This window comes from Watersipora subatra, chromosome 9 (genome assembly GCF_963576615.1).
Source record: "Watersipora subatra chromosome 9, tzWatSuba1.1, whole genome shotgun sequence".
NCBI classification, from domain to species: Eukaryota; Metazoa; Bryozoa; class Gymnolaemata; order Cheilostomatida; family Watersiporidae; genus Watersipora; species Watersipora subatra.
Window position 1 is genome coordinate 37,132,735 of NC_088716.1, and position 24,903 is coordinate 37,157,637.

The window sequence follows — 24,903 nt, forward strand, 5'->3', positions numbered from 1 at the left end:
TCTCAGCTTCTAGTGGGTCAATCTCCTTGATTCTTTTTTTAGAACATCAGTCAACACCTCAAGATAACTAATAAAGCATAATAATATTATGCTTTCTCTATTCTTTAAGCTTGATTTTACTCTGTTCTTTTAGAAAGATTTGGGCGCTGCGTTAAGTCTCTGGGGGAACGATGCATAACTGAAATGATACTACAACATCAGCCACACCAGCTGGGAGGAAATCTCTGGGGAGCTGTCAGATCTCGAGGCTGCCAGTTTCTTGGACCAGGTTATTTTTGTTATTGTATTACCTCTGAAGCAATAGTATCTCTTATTTCAATATTAGTTGCCATTGTAAACATGTTAAAATCAGCATGTCCATAGAGTTATTTGCTGTTTCTCATAAATGAGCATTTTTGGGAGTTCACACTTAATATTTATATAGCTACATACTAAACTATTAGCTTAGACCTTACATATCTAACAACCCATATACCTAGATTCACCCTTTGTATTGACATTCAGCCTATAGCCATACTTTCTTTTTATACCGTAGAGTTATTTTTTAATACTCCATAGAGTTATTTATTAATATTTCATAGATTTATTTATTATTATTCCATAGATTTATTTATTAACATTCTATGAGTTATTTATTAACTCTTTCGCTACCGTAAGCTGATGTAACGGTTATCGCGGTAATAGAAGTACAGATCGTAAGCCGATGTATCGGCTTATCAATAGGGTATCACTTTTCGTTTTATTACGAAGCCTGCACATTAGCTAGACCAATCAAATTTTGTATCCAACGAAACGATTTTGTTGCCAATCACGCGCAACCAATTCAAAATCTTTTTCCCAAGCAATTCCATTTCTAATCATTTTTCGAAATGGGAAAGCTAAATCGCTATCTTCATGGCAATAATAAATTCACCGCATTCTTTCAATGCAAAGGAAGTGTCAGAAATTTTGCGAGAATGCAATTCACTAAACAATTTTATACATCTTATGTAGAGAATTTTGTTTTGAGTACGATTCATTTTACAGTAAAAACATATCTACATTGATTCTTGAGATATTGCATAAATACTCGAGAATCAATGTAGATTACAGTATTCGAAGAATACAATATTCGATTGTATATCGAATTTCCGAAAATTTGTTTCAATTAATTTGGTCAGAATAGCGATTTTAGCGCAGTAATGAAAGAGTTAATATTTCATAGCTAATTTTTAGTATTCCATAGAGTTATATGTTGATATTTCATAGAGTTATGTTCTCAGAAGGACTCAAATTTGGTAATTTTTTTTAATTTTTAGTTTAAATGTTTATTTTTACTTTTTGCCACTATCGCTCATGGTTGTAAGCACGCGCTTGCCTTCTATCTATGCGTAATCACTTGTATTCGAGATCTATTTGTGTGTCCTTCTCTGTGCCATAGAACTGTAATCACTTGTATTAGAGGTCTATTTGTGTGTCCTTCTCTGTGCCATAGAACTGTCTTCTCTCGCATTTCATGTTACATTACTTATTATTGTTATGAACTATGAAAACACCTTCATAGAGTTGTCTATCTGTTATTTTAAAATGAATATTTTCAGTAAACTCGCCTCCTATGATTGAAGGTAATTATCTTCTCTCACGTGTTTATCTATTGTCAGATTCAAACCTCGGTGATATTCAACAAAGTTATTGATCTAATGTGTAGTTTGCAGTTGGGTAATAATAGAGATATACTGTAAGAGTGTTGTCCATGTATTATACGATTGTAGCCATGCAAGAGGAAGTGATCCGACTAATACTCATGGCTCTTGAAGATGGCTCTGCCCTGTCCCGTAAAGTACTCGTGTTATTTGTGGTACAAAGGCTTCATGAGAAATATCCTCAGGTTGATCTTTTACCATTTTATATTTTTTCAACTTAGAAATTAGGTCTGATGCACTTTATTTGTTGGAACAATAAAGAGAGACGGTTATTAGACAGTAAGGAAGCAGTTAAGTGGATTATTTTCATCAGGTGGCAATACTATTTTCAGAATTAGTTGCAATTTTTATATGTCCATTCTTTGAGCACAGGATAGAAAATTTGATATTAATATGTAGTAATATTGCAATAATTTCGTATTTATATTAATATTATAATTGTGCAGGATATATGCCAACTTTAGTACTCCAAAGGCATTCTTTTTCTCTCACTTGATACATGCTGCTCACAATTCTGGCAGAAAATGGAATTTTCAGGCAATTCATTACAAACAAAATGGACAGAGAACTCAAAATTAATTTTTATGCAGCTAGCACTGACAAACATGTGCTGAGAACACTGCACTGTTTATTTCACTATGCGCGCAATCCAGTTTTCAATTACTCAGTCAATTTTTATCCCATAGCTTTGAAGTCTAATAGAATTTCTCATTTTTCCATTACTCATTTGTGTGCATCTGCTCTGCAAACTGCTCATGCACTATTTATTATCTGCTTGTTTGGAGTTTATGCATAATCTGTATGTTGTTGTCTGTTGATGTCTATGAATGATTGCAGGCAAGCAAGACAGCCATTGGACATGTGGTTCAGTTACTTTACAGAGCCAGTTGTTTCAAGGTACAAATCCTCTTTATGTCTATGCTAGTTTTAGGATGCTTTTTACTAAGTAAGCTTTTCCACCTGTAGTATCGGTAAAAATTTCGGCTGTCGATTTCGGGTATGGAGTTGTCTTCTATACATTATTTGTACTGATGAGCCATGGACAGGATGTGGACATGGCATGACATGGACAGTAGTGCCAGACTTGCGTATGAATTTAACAGGGATCGCTAAACATATTATGGAAATGTTTACTTTGCCATTTCCAGAAACATAAATATTTCCATAACTTCATGGAAATGGATATTTCATTTTAGAAATATGGAAATGGAAATAATATGGAAATGAATAATAGAAATCTTATGGAAATGAGAAATATACGGAAATTCATTATGGAAATGTTATGAAAATGGAAATGAATTATGGAATTGGACATAATATGAAAATGAATTATGGAAATGGGCATAATATGAAAATGAATTATGGAAATGTTATGGAAATGGAAATAATATGGAAATGGAAATTGTAACATACACGTAATCCAAGATATAAACAGAGGCAAGTTATACTGGCTAATACGTCTGTATAGGCGTGTATTTAAATGAAAGAATATTTAAAGTGCTAAGTGTATACATAAAATGAAATAATGAGCATGAAAACAATGGCAATGTAGCGAAAATCAGTGTAATAGAAACGTAAATAATATAGAAATTATTTATGGAAATGGTATAGAAATGGAAATAATATGGAAATTAATTATGGAAATGTCATGGAAATGGAAATTAATTATGGAAATTAATTATGGAAATGGTATGGATTTGGAAATAATATGGAATTGAATTATTGAAATGCTATGGAAATGGAAATAATATGGAAATGTTATGGAAATGGAAATAATATGGAAACGAAATAGGGAAATGTTAAGCAAATTGAGATAATATGGAAATGAATTATGGAAATATTATGGAAATGAATTATAGAAATGTTATGGAAATTGTGACATTCACGTAATCCCTGGAATCTAATATCATGTTAACTTATACTAAATGTGTCTGTGGTACATCAAGTGGTACATTATGCTTGCCTGCGAATGTTGAATGCTTCTGACTGCATCTTTGAACGGTACGGCAAATTTAAATACTATGATGTGCTTCACGCATTGTAAAAACTACTATCATTTTTTACAATCAGCATTGAATAGCTAGTTCTACCGCTACTGATATATTATTATCTAGATTAACTTTATGGTTACCTCTATTCACCTCTTAACCAATCACCAGCTATCTGTTTCTTTTTTACCATAATTTAGAACATTCTTTTAGTTTTTATTCAAGGTCTGCCTATGCTCGGTGATTTGATTGGTTATTTTCCAAATTCAGTTTTTAGTAATAAAAATTACATTTCTAATTAGCAATCCATTAGAATTGAGATCATTTGATAGCCAATAGCAGCTAGGGATTGACACAGCTAATCACAGCTTGCTATTGATACAGCCAATCACAGCTTGCCATTGGCACAGCCAATAGCAGCTAGCAATATTTTGGCTAATATTATCATCTAGTTTTTCATTCTCATATTGTCTAACGGCTAATAGTTAATTCTTTGAACGATATGAGTATGACAAGTATTAAACCATTACTACCCAACTAAATTTTTTGTTGACTTACACTTCCTGGTGCCAGACCTCTTCTATTCATAACATCTTTCAGCAGCTGCACAATGCTATAGCTACTACAAATCATCCTGCTCATATCTGTAAATTTATAGCAATGAACAGCTTTTTCATATCTAAAAATGTGCTGTTGATATAACTCTATTGATGTCAAGTGATGAAGAGACAGAATGAGTCATTGATGGCAAGTAATGAAGACAGAGAATGAGTCATATCTAAAAATGTGCTGTTAATATAACTCTATTGATGTCAGGTGATGAAGAGAGAGAATGAGTCTTCTCTCATGCAGCTCAAGGAGGAGTACTGCACATACGATCAGCTGCGGATAGAGCATGACAAACAGATCATACAGATTGCTCATGAGGCGGGTCTGAGGATCGCCCCTGATCAATGGAGTTCCCTTCTTTATGGTGACATGGTGAGATTTCAACGTGTTTTGCCATGGTTCTCTATTAGATATCTCCTGTTGTGGAGGGCACTTTGTATTCATATTGCCAACTCACAAAAAGCCTGGTGTTATGGCAAACTAGTTTTTTTTGTTATAGCTTTTGCTTCTATTTTCCTTTTGTAAACTACATACGCTAAGAGAACATGCTGCCTTTATAACTTTAACACAGAGTATTACCACCAGCTGACATCACTGCCCAAACTTGCATTCGCTAAAGGATTATGTAACCACTTAACAACTGAAATGTTGTTGCTGGATTAAAAAAATATTATGTAAAAATCAATGCATCAAGTCTTTATCAATCAACCAAGGCTGTACTTTTATATTTGTCAATCAATCGGAACCGTAATCATATATATTTGTCAGCCAAATGAAAGCTTTCTAACTCTGTGTGTCAACCTTTATAATCATGCTGATCACCAAATAGGAAACCTAATTGTCATACTCATTCACCAATGGGAAGCTTCATTGTATTAATCAGCCAATTGAAAGCTTAACTACTCTATTGATAAACTAAATATAATGCACTTGTAAATGTATACATCTTTAAATATTTTGAGGAAAACTTTTGCTCATATTTAAAAGTTAGTGTAAGGTATAAGAAATAAGTTCAGCAGTGCTCGAACAAAGAAAAATTTTTCAAAGCAATTCACAAAAAGTGTGATGTGCCTTACCATTGTTTCTCAGATTTGTTGCTGTTCAGTATGAACAGCAACAAATCATTATTCAACATTTTCCACTCGATTTCGATAAGCTCTCAGGGTACATCGGCCGCATTTACATTTTATGGTATGTTCATTCATTAAGTACCTAGATGAATGCACGGGTAATAAGAAAAGTTTTGCATAGAAAATTTATTTTTAATCGACTCAAGTTTCTTTACCCAATGAATTTGAGTAACTTGTGAACTCCAATAAGAGCTGTTAATACAACTTGAGCCAACGTTAGGAAAAAAGATTATGATCTTTAAGCATGCTAGCTGAAGCAGGAGTATTTTCACCAATTGGAGTTGAAGATTGACAGGTGCATAAGTATGCTCACTACCACTCATTGCTACGGTCAGTTGGACGCATAGTATAGTGGTTTAGGACACCTGTCTGCACATCTGTAGATTCCAAGTTTATATCCAGTCTGAACCGGTTGTTTTGTTCTCAAAATTGTGTCGCTATAACTGGACACACAAGCGACAGACCAACAAATAGACAAACGACAAACACTGAGATTTATATATTGAACGATTATATTGTATTCCGTATGTACTCAAGTCATCAACTGCCTTGAACTGTTGCCTATTCCGTATGTACTCAAGTCATCAACTGCCTTGAACTGTTGCCTAACTGCGACCTCATCCTCTTTAAGACAAACAAATTATAAGATGTTTTGGGATTTGTATATTCTAATATATCATTTTGATCTAACACCGTGACTATAATTCTTGAAGATTCCATAATGCACCATTCTGAAACATTTTCTTGTCTAATCTTTATGCTTTATACTTAGCACCATAAGCCAAAGATGCAGTCAATCATAGACAAGATACAGACCCCCCAGTCATTCAAACAGAGCATATCAGAGTTCCTCATAGCCGTAGGGCGGACCAACAACCCCGCCAACCTGACATCACTTAAAGAATCCCTGCTGAGGATTGCTGAGCTTACTGGTAGGCGCATATTCGGCTGCTTAATTTCAATAGCTTACACCGTTGACTAGTAAGAGTATCTCCGCCTAATTATTTGTGCCTGTTTGAAAGGCACAAAAACCAGCCCTTGGCATATGCACCCAATCAGCCTCAAATTCGCAGACTTGTGACCTGAAATCTCTGGCAGGTTTCACTTGCTCTCTTAGCATGTATGCAGTAGCACTCTGTTAGATTATGTTGAATTACGCTACAAAGTAATATTATTCATGGAGTTATATTTCGGGGAAGTTGTCTTTTCATGCATTTTTTGCATACTATTTTATTTGCGGAGGAACACATACGCGAGTGAATTAATTTGTGAATCCAGCTAGCAATAGAGTGCAAAACCTTCACATGTGTATAGTTTAACTTTCTATTTGACTTTTCCATTCTATATGTAGACATATCTGCATTGCAAATCATATACATGCCATAATGTCTCAATCAGAATCATCATTGTCAATTTCATCAACTTCAGTATTAGAAGTTGTCGGAGGTGATTTCACAGTGAAAAGCTGCCAGAGCTACTTTTGGGATGACGACTCCACGCTGAATTCTGAAAAAATTGTGACCACCTTGAGTAATTTTGTAAAGAATTGTGATGCATTGACAATGGATGCAACTCTAACTCCCGACGATGGTTACAAAAAAGTTTTGAACTCCGCTATATTTACTGACTACGCCTGGTGACTAGTTTTTAATTTTATTTAGTAGTCTTTATACCTTTTAAAAAAGCCAACAGCTCTAATTATTCATGGATTTTAACCATTCACAGAATTGTCTGCCCATGAATTCGCGAATTTTAAATCCTTCGAGTAAAAGCATCTTGTAGGGTATGTGATAATGTGGAAAAACATCAACATTGTTTATTTTTTTTTCTTCTGTTAGTACAACTAACAATTGAAAAGTTCACCATGATGGATTTTTACATTTATTTTGACTAGTTCCATGATAGTGAAAAATTAGATGCTCCTTAATTTTTGGGTTCGCGCTAAAATTATAGTTTTTGTTTTGCCCTTATTAATTAAACAATCAGGCTACGTGTTTCAAATTATGTGTTTTTAAAGGATCAATTCTCTAACTGAACATATTACACATGTTATCACAGCGATAAAGCGCAGCAGACTTGTTTTACTAAAGAATATGCAAATTAAAACTTGGTCTGATATTGCAAATGATCTCAAACAGCGGACCAAGTTTATTCAGAATGCTTTCAGACATCCTCTATGCATTGCCTGCTTTCAGACATCCTCTATGCATTGCCTGCTTTTGGTTTCTCTGTACATAAGAAGTATCTTTATGCCATTGTGGTTTCTATTACGAATCCCTTACAATTGTATGAAAAATATTCTTATAGATTTTGCGATTACAGGAGGTGTACAAAATGCTACACTTTTTAGGGTAGCAAGAGCTGTGTCTGTCTGTGTGTCTGTCTGTAGTCAGGCTAGGATGCAAGATTGCTTTTCTCAGGACTTGAACTCATAGGATTTAGTTTGATAGACCAACACTAACATCTATGCTAATTAATTGTGCATATACATATGTTCTGAGTCTTATGACAGAACAAGCGAGCAGAAATAATATAGAAGGAACTTGGAAAAAAACTTTATTGATAGTTTTTCATGGCAAACCTGATAGCACAGAACACTAGACTGCCAGGGTTGGAAGGTACAATAAAATGTGAAATGAAAAATATTAAATACGAAGTTAATTAGCAATTTATATAGATGGTTGAATTGGTGAATGAAAGAGAGCATATTTTTTAATAATAGATGTTTTTTTACTTACCTTTTGTGAGATATAAATGATTTTATTGTTACATGTATGGGTACTGGTAAGTATTACTTTAAGTTAACAAACCTAGCTTTAGATTTTGGTCAATATTTAATCTTAGCAGGCTAGTATGTTTATCAAGTGTGTTTGGTGAGAGATGAACAGTTTTCACTGGATTGATGTTCTGGTCATCAACCTGTAAAGTAATTATCATGTTGATTACTTCTTACAAAAATCAATATGGAGAGGATAACTCCTATTTGTTGGATCTCCTTAGCTTTGTGCTAAATTTATGCCTTTGAACGTTTCTGATGACATTTTCAAGCACTGTGTTGTGATACGTAGTGCAGTGTTCCCTCACTTCTTCCTGGTTCTGGTTTCCCGGCTTCACTAATTCTCACGGTAAAATATTCATTGACAAATTAAAATAAATTGTAAAAAAACTAAAATACGTAGATCAACCCCATACTCTGGCCCATGGAGGTGCTTCCGCAAGCAACATTGTGATAGAAGTCATCACAGTTCTTTGTTAATCTATTACATTTTATGGGTAAACAGGCCAAGCATTTGTGCACCTTTAATCATACCTTTTAAATGCCTATGACTCTTAAACTTGTTTAATGAACAAAGAAAAGCAGGAAATCACTTTAAAATAATGAACAAATACTATACAGTAATAGTAAGATTATAATTTGGGGCTAAAAATGATATCTTTAAAAATGTTTTCAAAAAACATACATTGTGGTGACATCACTTTGCAGATTTTCACCTATCATGAGTGTTTTGGTCCTTGTTAGCTTTGATAAATGAGGGAACCCTGTCATCAATACAAAAATTCATGATAGATTTTTTTAATTAGATCCATATTGCGTTGGGCAGACATCACACATCTGAGTTAGGTTTTTGTTAATAGTATTAAACATAGCAGTTGATTTTATGTCCTAAGAGTAAGGTATTAGACATGAGTAATGGTTTTTTCTCTGGTACCTGTAAAGGCTTTGTACAAGTATGAGAACTAAGCATTAACGAAATAACTAGCCAAATGTATCTTTGTTTGCAGAAGCCGGGCCAATTACCATTGAGATTTGCCTGAGCAGTCTCCAATCGATAGACAAGGTGATTGAAGCTCTTGTACATTTTGTTGAAGATCATTGTCGAGATAAGCTGAGTTTCATACAGCCTTCTCAAACCAGTCAGAAGGTAAGTGGGGGTTTGCTAATTGTCACACATTTTTATTTCATCTTTTGTATCGCCCATTCATACAATCGTAGAATGATTGTAGGTCCTTTATTATATTGTCGGGCCTCCTTCCTATATTATAGTCTGCGCCTCATTGGCTTAAGTGAAACATTTTAGGAGTAATTTTCCAGGCTGAATTCTTACTGGAAGACCGCAAGATCAAGATTTGTCTTTCACCGCAATGAACACATCATCACTATTAGTTTAGGTGAAGGAATATAGCTCAACCTGAAATAGATTCAGTAGTGGATATGCTGGGTGGCTCACAGCCTTCTGAAAGCTATTCTTACTTACGGATGTTGGAGTGTCACTGGCGACTTGCGAAATATTAGAAATTTTTTATTTAGCAAAATGGCATTTACTTGTCGATTTGATAAGTTTTAAGACCTATATGGTTGGGGTACGGTCAACTAAAACAAACATATTACGTAAACTTCTCACAAGATGGCGTGTGATGACCTATGTGTAGACCTGTACTCATTCTTGTTGCTTCGTGTGCCATTTTATATAACGCCATCTCGTGCCATACCATCTCATACCATACCATCTCATACCATGCCATCTCATCTCATGCCATCTCATCTCATGCCATACCATCTCATGCCATACCATGTCATGCCATCTCATGCCACCCCATCTCATGTCACTCCATCTCATGCCACCCCATCTCATGTCGCGACATCTCATACCATCTTATGCCATGCCATCTCATAACATACCATCTCATACCATACCATCTCATGCCATACCATCTCATGTCATGCCACCTCATGTCATGCCATCTCATCTCATGCCATCTCATCTTATGCCATCTCATCTCATGCCATACCATCTTATGTCATGCCATCTCATGTCATGCCATCTCATCTCATGCCATACCATCTCATATCATGCCATCTCATGCGATGCCATCTCATGTCATGCCATCTCATAACCTCCCACCTCATGCCATGTATGATTACTTAGAAACTCAGCAACTTTGAGATGTTTGTCCCTATACACTCATTATGGCTTCACATTTGCTATAGTACACGAGAGCTTGAGCCCTCGAGCATCTTTAGAGGCAGGCAATTTAGTTAGTTTATTTGTCTGTCTATTATTGCCTATCAACCGTTTTTAGCACCGATCTATTGGAGAAGGTGATTTTGTGGATTTTCCTAAAGCAGCTGGACAGGAAGAATGGGAACAAAATAGAGAAGCAGTCGACTTAATTAAAACAGGTTCATATTTTTATCTTCTGCTTGTCTTCTTACTTTTGATGACATATACTGGACATGACACGTCTCACACGTCCCTATGTTGCTCATCTCATCAAAACCTTGCATTCCTTTGCTTTCAAAAACACAAAATTTAATTTGGCCACACATCGGTTTCTCATTGTCTTCCTAAACTAATTAGAATGTGATATGACGAGTTTTAATTGACACCGGTTGCCTTCTTATATCTGGGAAAAATAAAAATATCTATGTCTATAATAGTTCAACATCTGTTTGTGCAACACCTTGTCTTCGTTATTTATTATAAGCGAATTTCAAATAAATTATGCTTGAAATAAATTAAATGGATTGGCTATTATTGTTTTAAGAATCAACTCAGTTGTAAACATGCCAGCTTCTGTGAAGCTGTAGACCAACATGTTTGTGTATACAGTCCTTTGCCGATGCGTTAATAACACAAATGAAGCATTTGCATAAACATTGATTTTATTTGAAATCTTAAACTGTGATAAATGACTTTAAACTAACCCTCCTAGCTAATATATTTGGCTGAACTATTCCAGTCGTGAATATTCTGATGAAGTCAAGCAAAATTCCCTTTAAATAAAAGCCTCCAGTTGTATTTGATGTCAGGATTTACCGCACAGAATAATTAAAATTCCAATCATTCACACTCTATGGAGTTTTTCTACTACATTGTAGTCTGAAAAAGTTTATTTACGTGTATGCAGGTAGAAAGCCTGAGCTGCTTAGCTGTTATAAACCTCGTGCAGTCGTCAGCCCAACCACAAGAAACAGAGCTCCTTCTGAAGTACACTGGCAAGCGCACTCTTCTAGACCTGTGCAACAACCCATCAGTGAGTATAGTAGGAAAATCTAATCACACTCTGTGAACAGGGCTGTATATACCTGTTTGAAAATGGTACTGCGGGGAGAGTCCGAGAAAGGTGCCGAGCGCCCTCTCGGTGGGGGCGGGAGGGTCCATGGATTCTCCCTCCGGGAAATTTTTTAGTATAACCAACCAGAATGATGCAAATCTAGCACACTTGGCTCCCGATGGGGCACATGTTCTAACAGCAAATGTGACATTATAAACCAGTTTTCTAAATATAAAACTGTTTATTGAGATTGTCTTTAACAACGTTTATTAAAAATGTAATGCGAATGAAAGCTGCTAAAGGGGTTGGCCACAGCTAGCATGAGGTAGAATTATCATCAAGTACAATGCTGAATGGTGTAGGAGACGAGTAGTCTCCTATGAAATTATTTAATTAAATAATATTGTAGAGTTAAAAAGTAAAATTAATAGAACACCATGTCAAAAATAATGCACTTATACTATAGTCTATAATACTGAGCAAGTGGTAGAATCAGTAAACTGAGTCATTTACACAAATAGTTAGAATTAATTTAAAGAAGGGAAGATTTTCCACTGTGGAAGTGTTTGAAAGTGACAATGATAGCTTGTATGTTTAGCTTATCAGTTAGATCATTGTGCACATGTAGTGTTAGTAAATTGTTCAGTCTTTTTTGACCCATAGAGGCCCTTATGGCAGTCAGAACCCGGTTGATAGCGCTGAATGATCTTTCTCAATCAATAATAATATAAATAAATAATAATAATCAATTATCAATCAACTTCTATTGTACATTGCTTAAATAACCCACACGCAGCTTAAACACTGTAGGCCAACAGTGTGCTCCATCAATGATCTCTTTGCGTTGCAGTTGAATTTGCAAAAAATGCACTTAGTGATGAAACGGGATAATTTAGACATCAATGATACATCTCGCGAAGCGCGTACTGATTCAATGTGGTGGCGCCCATGAGTGAAAATTTTCTGTTTCTTCAGCTTTTTAAAGATTTATTAAAATCAAGCAAAATTGACGTGAGTTCCAAGATTTTGAGCATCAAAAAATGGTACTGCCATGGCAGTAGCTGCAGTATCGGAGGATACGGCCCTGTCTGTGAATCCCCATAACTTGTTTTGTCATGTCTTGCCATTTTTCTGTCATGTTTTGCCATTTTTCTGTCATATTATGCACTTGCCCTGTTGCGCACTTGCCCTGTCATTTCATCCACGTGTTCTATCATGTCATGCACCTGTTTTGCCATGTCATGTGCTTGTTCTGTCATTTCATGCCTGTGTTCTGTTATGTCATGCCTGTGTTCTGTTATTCCAGACATGTGTTCTGTCATTTTATACTCTCAGTGGATGGTAATTTCTTGTTTACCCAATTTCCAGCTGTTTTATGAATCTTGTCCTGCATGAATGTGCTGAAATTATTTATGTGTGCTATATCTCTGCAGTTTCTTGTTGAGTTAAATATGGATAATGAACACCATAGCTATAAAAACAACCGTAGCCGAATATGCTTATGAACACATCTTAAAAGTACATCTATTCAATCAACTTCATGCCACTTCATCTCTTAATAATATCCTTCATAGGAGCATATAGAAAACTATGTGGAACTCAAGCTTTTTAACTCAGAGATGTATAGGCATACACACTCAACTTCAGGCTAAGTAAAAATGGAGTATTGTATAGCATGCATGACTGCAGGGAGAAGACATTTGGTTTCATTTGTTGTCAGTTTAAGTGTGTTCTGAAATTACAAAAGAAGATGTGTGTCCTGAAGATAAGAAAATTGGGTACAAATCAGAAAAGTAGCAGGAAAATACAGTATCACACGCACTCATAGACAATTACATAGAGAAATTGATCATGAAGCTTGTATCACAAAGTAGAGAGCTGCACAAACTTAAAAATATTGGTGAGATATTTCAAGTGGATCGCATACTAGATTTAAATATATTATTGTTCTCTGAGTTTAGCTTTAATCGAATAACAAACAGTATGATAATTATGGTAATAAATTGTCAGAATAAAGAGTGAACAAAACTCAATTTAGAATTCCGCTTAATACAGACCCTTTGATTGATAGAAGCAGCGAACTTACTTATTGGTTAGTAACAGAACATAAGCTTTAGTGACTAGTTACGGTGGAAGACTGGCCACATATGGTATCTGAGAATCCAGATGCTCGTTACCTCAAAGGTTGACTTACAACAAAATTCACATTACAGTTATTTGGTATCAAAAGGTTCACCCTGTCTTACTCTGTTGTGTTGTAGGTTCAAAATATGTGGAAATGTGATTATAAGCTTTTAAAAGCTCCAAAATATACAGTTAAAAATACCGCTATAGGTTGGAATCCCTTTATTTTGATGACGTACTCAACTCGACGGGGTTATTGTTTTGATATGTTATCACATGAAATGAAAAGGCCAATAAAAAACTCAATATAACACTTCTCGTAACCCTAGTTTATAACAAACACTTCGGGTTCTACCGGAGAGCCCTTATCAAATATAGATGCTCGCTACTTTACAGTTTCGTTTCAGCTTGGTCTATACATCTAGTCATAATCTGATCATGTGACCCATATTTTCCGCCGAGTGGCGCAAACAATTTCTGCAACATTTTCCGACTATAACAGGTGACCAACAGGCCCCTCATGTTTATTAGAGGATGATATGCACTCATTCGAGCTAAGGTTAAAAAATTAAACTACTTTTTAGGCTAGGTTTTGAGATATCAGTGCCCAAAATGACAGCAGCACTACAATGATGATGAAATGGGCGCGTAAGGACAATAGACATGGTATTATTGAATGCTAAAGTGTATTTGGGAAAATATTTTGACGAATGAGGTTGCATGAAAGTATAAACAGAAGCCGTCATGTTCCACTATCGCCATCGCACTCACATTTTACCTAACCTTGAGAGGGATTCCAACCTACAGAGTTTTCGTGATGGCTGCAATTAACTATTCGTTTTTGAGCTTTTAAGAGCTTTTCATCACATTTCCACATATTTTGCACCTACAACACAGCAGAGTAAGACATGGTGAATCTTTTGATACCAAATAACTGTAATGTGACTTTTGTTACAAGTAAACTTTTAAGGTCAAGATAACAAACATTCAAGCACTTGGTCTCACCAGTAACTAGAGATACCATTGACTAGTCGTACTAATAACTAGTGATTTTAGTAACTAGTGGTACTAATAACTAATGACACCAATAACTATTGATACTAATAACTAGTGATACTAACAACTAGTGCTACACCAGTTGTTCTTTCAACAAACTTTAAATGGTCCACGCTTCTGTTGTGTTATCAATTCCAGCAATTCTCTAACATGTACAGTAGACGCTCCTATAACGTATACCTCCTACAGCGTAAATTCCAGATAACATGAAGAAATTATATGAAGTTTTTGCTTCGTAATTTGTGAAAAATTCTATTCAATGCCAAGTGTCAAGTCGGGCGAGTATCGAAATTCAATTTAAAGTTAATCTCACTGCACTTGTGAGAGAGAAAAAACGGCGTGTGTACAGCGTTATATCAATTATATATACAACTTCAATGACATTCTAGTTTGTCGCGGTATATCGCTAGACGTGTCGACAAAACAGAGAATAGGTCGCTGCATAATTTTCATAAATATTTGAAGGCGATTAATTGGTACAGATGTTACAGCGTTGGTCTACCAATCTGAATGTTGGAGTATCGTCAAAAGTTCTCTTTTATCCTAACCCGAACCCCTGGGTACAGATAGACAACGAACGGGTAGTACTGCTTTTTTATAGTAAAAATATTTTGTTGTTTTGCTTTATTGTAGACGTACATAATATTTGTTATTAGTTTTACTTTGCAGAATCGATTTAGCTGTTTTAAAAGAATAAGCAAATTGTCGTAAATTAACGTCAAAGATTTGCTCTCCCATCAACTTATCATAAAATTACAGCAATCATGGTCTAAAAAACCAGTAAGGATTTATCAGAAAAAGGAGAAAAGTTGTTACTGCAAACCAATAATACTGCAGTTACAGTACCACTCACAAATTAAAAAAGTTATCTCAGGTTTTTCATTTTTGTATGGCCAAAGGGGTGAGTTTGGAAAGATCTTGGAACTGATTAGACAATTTACATGTATTTTACTGTTATAACGTAAAGTCCATATAACGTAAACTTCCCTGGAATGGATTATTTATGCTGTAGGAGCAGCTATCGTACTACCTTGTTAATTGGTTCCAGTGCTTTGCCTAGATGAGTGTACAATACCACTGAGTTGCTTCAATTCTCTTCTTTACATTTCATTATTTTCAATTGTAGTTTACAGTTAAATCATGCTATATATCTTGTTCAAAGCTAAATCATACTAAATCATACTAAATCATACCAAATTGCAATACATTTCATAGATGCTAGTAAGCTTGGCAGTTCCATGCACCGTAAGTGATTGTCATGGGTAATCACTGTTGTTATAATAATAGCGTGAAGGTGTAAGGCGACCAACTGGTGTGGTGGTAGTGCGCTTGCCTTTGAATCTGATGCCCTGGTTTGATTCCTGATGGTGCAATCTTTTTTCCTAACGCTTTTAGCATCGCTTCAGACAGAAGGACATAGCTCTTATTATAGTAAAGATTGTCTCAAACTATATATTCTGAGTTGGTGTAGTCTGCTAGTATTACTCACCTTATTCATTCAAAGACCTTGATGACCTGGTAAACACATCCTTAAAATAATGACTCTAAAAAAGTTTTCATTGAAGATTGTAACACGTGCGTGGCTCTTTTCATCTTCTTATGCAATCCCTTCACCGTATAGAGTATTAACTGCACGGAGTACCATACTAAGGTTTATACACACATACATCTACATGGTCTATCTGCAGTATTTTTCACCATACTTGCTTGTAGCGCAACATTAGCCATCTATTTCTTAACACTTTGGAGTTATTCTTTTTGTATTTAATTTTTTTTTCTAATTTACTTTCGTATCAGATCATGGTTCACTTTGGCTTCAGTCAAATGCGATGCTGTCGCTTAATTCTTCTTATTTATAAAGAGCCACAATGTCAAACTTATTTCATCTCTAGCACGGGTAAAAGCGAGTTAAAGTGCATGACTGTGTTTAGTTGTGTATATGTAGCTTAGTCAATCATTCGGAACACAAATCGATACAACAGGCTAAAAATTTAATTATATTGTATTATCATAAGTTTTTTACATTATACTCTAGCTGATTATTATCCTCCACCTTCGGGACCTGCTGGCGAGGTGCCACCTGCTGAGTTTGTCATGTCACCTCAGATGAGAGAGACCCATTCAGGCTACTATCAGCAAATATCTCCTTCCCCTGCCATGCTTCCTAGGCATCCGCAACAAGCAATGCATATGATCCCTTCTTCACCTCTCAGCCCATCAGGTATGCTGTTACTGACGGCACTTGACAAATATTCCAATAGTTGTATGACACTCTGGTCTGTTTACAATAAGAATGATATCACTAGAATGAATTCTTGTATGCTATTTACGCGAGATTTTTGACTGAATATGTGGCAGCGCCATATAATTTAAAAAAAATGACAGACATCTTTACTACAATTAAGAGTAATCCTCTCTTGAAACAATGTATATGTGAGCCTTGATAATACATGTATAGGCAACGCTTTGTTGATATCGTTATTTAGCTGATAAAGTTGAAAGAATTTAGTACTATAGTTGTCTTTTGCTTCTCGTTTTCAGTTTTGTTATTTTATATTCCACTATTCAAAATATCGTAATTGTTCTCATGAGGATATCACAGAGACAGTCACGCTCTCCTATTGTAAAAATAGTCATAGGTGTTCTGTTGTCATGCTCAAGTTTGAAGAGCTCATTGCTAAAAAGTGCAGACTTAATACAAGTAATCCAAGCAATCTATTAATATCTTCTTTACTGAGGTTTTTATTCAAGTGTGTAAATACAATCTCTACTACATTTAGCCTCATAAAAAGCATCCACAATAGAAGTAAGATGGCGAGTTACTGATTAAAGGGATAAGGAGTTATTGTAAACTCTCTATTTGAACACCATGGCAATATAATTTTCAACCCTTTTCCTATAGCGTCATTTTATTTGAGGTGACATTTAAATAGACTGTGGCACTGTATTTTTGGACTAGTTTGTTAGCATTTTGGGAAGATAAATCTAACTCTTATGGGTGAAGCAATGCTAACATCACTTACAGTTAAACTTTTAATTGAGCGCCGTGGCGCTCTATTTTTCAACCCTTCTCTCAGGGTGGTAGTCAAATAGAGGTGGCGTTCAAATAGAGGTGGTGTTCAAATAGAAGTGGCGTTCAATTAGAGGCTTTACGGTATATTTCGCACTCGCTTTTGAATGGACTGACATTAATGCGGTTGGTCTTAGCATTTTTGCCGAGTCGTTTTTTATATACGTCGAAGTATCAGACTGAGTTAAACAATGAACTACTTTGAGTAAAAGCCGGATACAGTTATTAATTATTTTTATGGTGTCGCTTTCAAAGTTAAAAAAAATAAAATAAAGCTTTGAAGTTAAAAAGCAGACATCGATACGACATTACAATGGTTGCTATTACATCATATGCTATTTCTGAAGAGTATTGTAATCATTCATAAGAATGCTTCAGTCTTCAGGTCAGAATGTAAACCACATTTTGGACGATTCTGAAAACAATGGATCGGATTCAGACCTTATTGACTTAAAATCAGAGTGTAGTCCTTATGGTTATAATGATTGATTTTCTCAATTATACCGTCACTAAAACCATGGGTACAACAACCAACACAGCAACATTGAAAGAATTAATTGTTATTGATGTAACTGAGTCATTATAAGTAACATTTTGTGAACACTTTTCTACTGTTCACTTCCTATTATGGCTTCGTAAAACTTGAAGAATGTGAAATTGGCGTTCAAATGGAGGTGGCATTCAATTAAAGGGTGGCGATCTATTTTTCAACCCTTCTCCCATAGTGTCATTCTATTAGAGGTGGCGTTCAAATAGATGTTTTACAGTAACTAAAAATAATTCTTAACGTACATTTACCAAATCATCATCAATATCTCATTGCTACTTCATTAATAATTTTTATGACTATTTTACTAATATATATTATTAGTATTATATATTATTATTTCAGTTGAACCTCTACTTATGAAAGACTACATAAGAAATTTCTAAGTTACGAAACGTCTTGGTAGAATTTTTGCTTTAACTTACGAAAGATATTTCTAGATACGAAAGGCCTTTCGTATTTTGGCCCATTTGTTTCATAGCCCGACCCATTTGCTTTTTATGGATCTCACTCAGTTTCATTTGCTAGCGAAAACCAGTAAACGACATTGCTTTGTTTTCGTTTGTTGTATAATTTGGGTTTATCATATATCACATTACATACAGAGTAGGGCAGCATTAGTTTTAGCAATTTAAGTTCTGAGCTTTTGTACAAGTAGTTTTTCAAATTATGCCGATGTAAATCTTTTGATTTACATTCTTAAACATTTATTCTGAGCAAAACCAAGCTAACAATGCAAGACCCACCTCCTCTGACAGCCGTTTTTTAACTTCCTACGGTCTTTGTCTGGCCCCGTCTAGACAGCCTAGGCTAAGGGTAAACAAATAAACTAACATATTATTCGAGGCTTTTATTCATTATTCTTACTGTTCTTTCCATCTATACTTCTACTATTTATCCTTTAGTAATATAATGTCCAAGTTTTGTGGAGCTTCTAGAGTATTCCGGTATTTTTATAGTAAAATATGTTTCTACTTAGGAAATTTTCTACTTCCAGAAGTAGAATTAATTCATTCTACTTCTGGAATGAATTACTTTTGTAAGCGGATGTCCCTTTTATATCAAATGAGCTAAATGCCCGGCATTGTACGAGTAATAGAATAATTACCTAATGAATTTAACTGTTGCAACAGCTCGAAAGGAGCATTTTAATTTCACTTCCATTTTTGGTTGTTAAAATATTACAAAAACAATAATTTCTCATTTTTTCGTTTTCCACGAATAAAAGAGAGGCCTATATCCTGCGATATTCACAGACATGAAATATCATGTGGTCTGCAAGTAGAATGGATATTACTCAGCATTGTACCAGCCCCTTACAGGGGAGGCAAATCTATAATTGGTATAGCCATAAATATAAGCATGCATGATGAAGTTATTACTGTATGAAGTGGTTGACCTTCTCATGTCAGACCTCCAAACAGATGAACACTGGCTGAGAAAAGTGATAAAACACTCCATAAAGGAGTCTTGTGCGAAAAACAGTCTCGCCATTAATTGTGTCCTTGAGGAGCAGAAATTAAAATGGCTCTCAAGTTTTTCCCATTTCACTCGCTACCTAAAGCATTGGGTAGTGGCAGTAGAAAAATGTGTCACTCATAGCAGTAGCTGTGGTAAATAGTAATGCATCAAAAATTGAACTAAATTTTTTGAATCTTGTTTCACAAGATTGAGCTAGATTAAAGCTAGTAAGGCTTTTAATATTAATAAACTAGTATGTTGAAGGCTTGCTATATGTCCCTGTTAGCTGGCATGGAAGTATGTTGAAGGCTCGCTAAATGTCCCTGTTAGTTGGCATGGAAGTATGTTGAAGGCCTGCTGCTTGTCCCTGTTAGTTGGCGTGGAAGTGTGTTGAAGGCTCGCTACGTGTCCCTGTTAGTTGGCATGGAAGTATGTTGAAGGCTCGCTATATGTCCCTGTTAGTTGGCATGGAAGTATGTTGAAGGCTCGCTATATGTCCCTGTTAGTTGGCATGGAAGTATGTTGAAGACCCGCTGCGTGTCCCTGTTAGTTGGCATGGAAGTATGTTGAAGGCTCGCTGCGTGTCCCTGTTAGTTGGCGTGGAAGTGTGTTGAAGGCTCGCTACGTGTCCCTGTTAGTTGGCATAGAAGTATGTTGAAGGCCCGCTGCGTGTCCCTGTTAGTTGGCATAGAAGTATGTTGAAGGCCCGCTATATGTCCCTGTTAGTTGGCATGGAAGTATGTTGAAGGCTCGCTATATGTCCCTGTTAGTTGGCATGGAAGTATGTTGAAGGCTCGCTATATGTCCCTGTTAGTTGGCATGGAAGTATGTTGAAGGCCCGCTGCGTGTCCCTGTTAGTTGGCATGGAAGTATGTTGAAGGCTCGCTATATGTCCCTGTTAGTTGACATAGAAGTATGTTGAAGGCTCGCTATATGTCCCTGTTAGTTGGCATGGAATTATGTTGAAGGCTCGCTATATGTCCCTGTTAGTTGGCTTGGAAGTATGTTGAAAGCTCGCTATATGTCCCTGTTAGTTGGCGTGGAAGTATGCTGAAGGCCCGCTGCGTGTCCCTGTTAGTTGGCATGGAAGTATGTTGAAGGCTCGCTGCGTGTCCCTGTTAGTTGGCATGGAAGTGTGGAGAGCCAGTGTTACTTTACCGCTCACTTATCAAATGTTAGAATTGGTTGATGCTCGTAGAAGACTCTCATGTAGTGTTTCATCAGTTAATTTAGTGAGGCGTCATTCGTTTAGGCAAACCTTTAGAAGATAGGAGGCTTCTCCTTTCTAACGATGTTTTTTACTATTTATGACTAGACTAGCTGTGCTACCTGACATTGCCCGGGTAATAAAAAATTCTGGACAGAAAATTGATTTGTATTTAACATATAACAACATATACCATTCTAACTTTCAAACTACATTTTATGAGAGAAGTGTTTTGTGGAGTTGAAATAAATTAAGAGAAAAATGAAAAAAACTGTAAAGGTTTAAAAACTTTGTCAAACAACTGTAACTTTCAAGCTATTAGCCTGGCACATTGCCAATGGAGAATTCTAGTAAGCTGCTAGGTTTCTAATGACGGCATTCCATGACATTGCGTCAGCATTGTTGTCCAGCTACAGTTATTCTAACAATAGCTATAGCCGGAATGCAGACAGACATACAGACATACTTTGAGAAATATATATATATAGATGAAAATTGGCCTACATACTTTCACTAAAAGCCTATCTTCTATAAGCATAAAAAGTGAGTATACAAAATAAATAAGCTTGCCGAGATAAATATTTTGGAGTTATCCAAACAATGTTTACACAACTCTCGAACAATCTCTACACCAATTTTTGATTTTGCTTGCTAATTGGATTAAAATTATTCGAAATTTTTGTAGCATAGTTATATATATGAAAATATTATATTATTTATTCATCTTGTAAATATTACATAAGTATATTTATGTATATATTTATAATAGCATAGTTTATTAACATTTATAAGGTCAAACATTATCACATCATCACGAAAGCCTGTTAGTTGCTAGATTAGTTGAGAGATGCACAATTCATTATATTAATCTTGTGATCACCCAGTAATGGCTACATTAAAATGTTGAGTAACATTGTTAAAGGTTGACTTGCAACAAAATTCACATTACAGTTATTTGGATTCACCATGTCTTACTCTGCTGTGTTGTAGGTGCCAAATATGTGGGAATGTGATTACAAGCTCTTAAAAGCTAAAAAACGAACAGAAAATCGCAGCCACACGAGACCGCCGTAGTTTGGACTCCCTTTCCAAAACGGCTCAACTGTGATGTAGTTGTGAGAGATGGTTTCTGTTTACACTTTAATGCAACCTTATGCGTTGAAATATTTTCACAAATATACTTCACGCATTCAATAAAACTATGTCTATTGTTCTTACGCGTCTGTTTTATCGTCATCGTAATGCTGTCACTTTTAGCAGGGATATCTTATAACCTACCGTAAAAAAATGAGTTTAATTTATTAGCCTTAGCTTGAAGGAGTGCATATCATTGTCTGATAATCATGACAAGCCTGTTGGTCACTTGTGATAATCGAAAAGTGCTGCAGAAATTATTGGCGAAGTATTGGGTCACATGATCAGATTACGACTTGCCAATTAGACCAAACCGAAACAAAACTGTAAAGTAGTGAGCATCTATATTTGTTACGGGGTCTTCGGTAAAACCCGAAGTGTTTGTCATAAACTAGTGCTACAATAAGTTTTATATTGAGCTTTTTATTGGCCCTTCAATTCACGTGAGAACATCACGTGACAAGACAATAACCAAACTTCATGGCTACTTCATCGAAATAAAAAGATTCCAATCTACGGCGGCTTTTCGTTTTTGAGCTTTTAAGAGCTTGTAATCACATTCCCACATATTTGGCACCTGCAACACAACAGAGTAAAACATGGTAAAACTTTTGGTACCAAATAACTGTAATGTGAATATTATTGCTAGTCAACCTTTAATGTCGAATGTTGAGTAACTGGATTAATGTCGAGTAATGTTGAATTTTGATGCCATGAAGCTATCAGTTATATCTATGAACGAGGCACCCTTTTGATCAAAGATAGCCTGTCTTGTACAATTACATGTTATTTTCAGGATACATGACTGTGAGAAGAAATGATGTAGCCTTAGTACCTGCCAACCATTATCAATCCTACTACTCGCCCCAATCTCTCAACTACTATTATGAACAGCCTGTGCAGTATTCTTCACCCCATTCTCCAAGGTAAAGCTACTGCTGGAATTTCATATTTGATATGGTTTACAGGCATCTTACGTTGCCTGTGGAAATTATTGAGCTATTAGGTCATATTTTGTGACTGTTTGTCTCTTCGCAAGAGCCGACTTGACTCGGACTCATACTCTGAGATGGTGAGTCACCGATTAACCCTTCGTCTGCCAACTTTACAGGATGCTGTCACTTTGGATATTGACAAACAAGTTTATTTGGAGTTTAAACATTTTCGCCAAATGAAGTAACGCCATTAATAGCAACAGATAACAGTGCAGATTGAGTTTTCAATAATAGTTTTAAACGGATGACTTCCGAGAAAAGATTACTTTTACCGATATCTTTTTTATTTTATATTTATGTGAAGGAAGAATTTTTTGCTAGCGCACTCCACAAGATATATGCCCAAGCCGATTGGTGGAATTCTATAACCACCGCTTAAAGGTTAATGGAGGATGGTTAAATATAGTGCAAGTTTTTCAGCATATCTTGAATCTGCTACAACCCAGCGTTATGATTATCTCCTGTGTTGGTAACCAGAAGAGCATTGTGTGGTGGCTGGATGGTAACCAGAAGAGCGTTGTGTGGTGGCTGGATGGTAACCAGAAGAGCATTGTGTGGTGGCTAGATGGTAACCATAAGAGCATTGTGTGGTGGCTGGATGGAGAAATGTATAAGAATGGCGGCCAATGAAGTGTTTTTGTCTCGTTCTACTGTGTTGGCTAATCATCGGCATTGTCATAATTCTTAATTCAGTATTTTGCTGAAAATATGACCGCGTTTTGTCATAGCTTGGGGAGCTTGCATTGCGAGTATTTGTGTCTGCAAAATTTTTTTTTCAACAACGAAATCGTTGATAAAAAGCAAAATATATTTTCATTATTTTATTGACAGTAATTTCTTTTCAGATGTTTCTAAATATACAAGAATCATAAAAAGGGCAACAATTAGTCATTCGAATAAAATGAATTGTTTACGTATATCACAATCATATTGGTATAAATATACGTAATTTTAAAATGGTGTTGGTTAACATTTAGTTTTGGAAAATGTGATTCATATGTGGATAATGTGTTCATATCCTTATGTGTGGACATACATGGATAATGTGTTCATATCCTTATGTGTAGGCATACATGGATAATGTGTTCACATCCTTATGTGTAGAAATACGTGGATAATGTGTTTACATACTTATGTGTAGACATACGTGGATAATGTGTTCATATCCTTTTGTGTAGACATATGTGGATAATGTGTTCACATCCTCATGTGTAGACATAGGTGGATAATGTGTTCATATCCTTATGTGTAGACACTCGTGGATAATGTGTTCACATCCTTATGTGTAGACATACGTGGATAATGTGTTCACATCCTTATGTGTAGAAATACGTGGATAATGTGTTCATATCCTTATGTGTAGACAATCGTGGATAATGTGTTCACATCCTTATGTGTAGACATACGTGGATAATGTGTTTACATCCTTATGTGTAGACATACGTGGATAATGTATGTGTTCATATCCTTATGTGTAGACATACGTGGATAATGTATGTGTTCATATTCTTATGCGTAGACAAACTAGACATACGTGGATGATATGTTCATATTTTTATGTGTAGACATACGTGGACACTGATACGTACATAATCTTTGCTATGTTCAACCTGACAATCCTTCAGTAAGGTTTTTACCTAAGATTTCATTCTATTGTGCTTGTTTTGGTAGTTTCTCACTGAACTACTTTGATATTTCATGATAGAATCGTTTTGAATTATTTTTGATTAGAACAAGTTGAAATGTTGTGCAAATAGTAGGGAATTTTTCAATTTATATCTCATCTAGAAATGTGAAAGCTGATCCCTCAATTTAACCCAACTTATTGAACTATTACACCAGC

At 35.6% G+C, this 24,903-nt stretch overlaps 1 protein-coding gene across 1 annotated transcript in view; it reads left to right on the top strand.

The window, feature by feature from the left end:
- Window positions 1–24,903, top strand: part of LOC137403996 (roquin-1-like) — a 66,020-nt gene that overhangs the window by 8,754 nt on the left and 32,363 nt on the right. Inside the window, exons 4-13 of the mRNA XM_068090150.1 lie at window positions 134–268; window positions 1,752–1,867; window positions 2,520–2,579; window positions 4,487–4,651; window positions 6,182–6,341; window positions 9,193–9,332; window positions 10,492–10,591; window positions 11,320–11,445; window positions 16,682–16,867; window positions 22,862–22,991. Coding sequence (XP_067946251.1) covers window positions 134–268; window positions 1,752–1,867; window positions 2,520–2,579; window positions 4,487–4,651; window positions 6,182–6,341; window positions 9,193–9,332; window positions 10,492–10,591; window positions 11,320–11,445; window positions 16,682–16,867; window positions 22,862–22,991 — 1,318 coding nt within the window. The remainder of the gene's footprint in view (window positions 1–133; window positions 269–1,751; window positions 1,868–2,519; window positions 2,580–4,486; window positions 4,652–6,181; window positions 6,342–9,192; window positions 9,333–10,491; window positions 10,592–11,319; window positions 11,446–16,681; window positions 16,868–22,861; window positions 22,992–24,903) is intronic.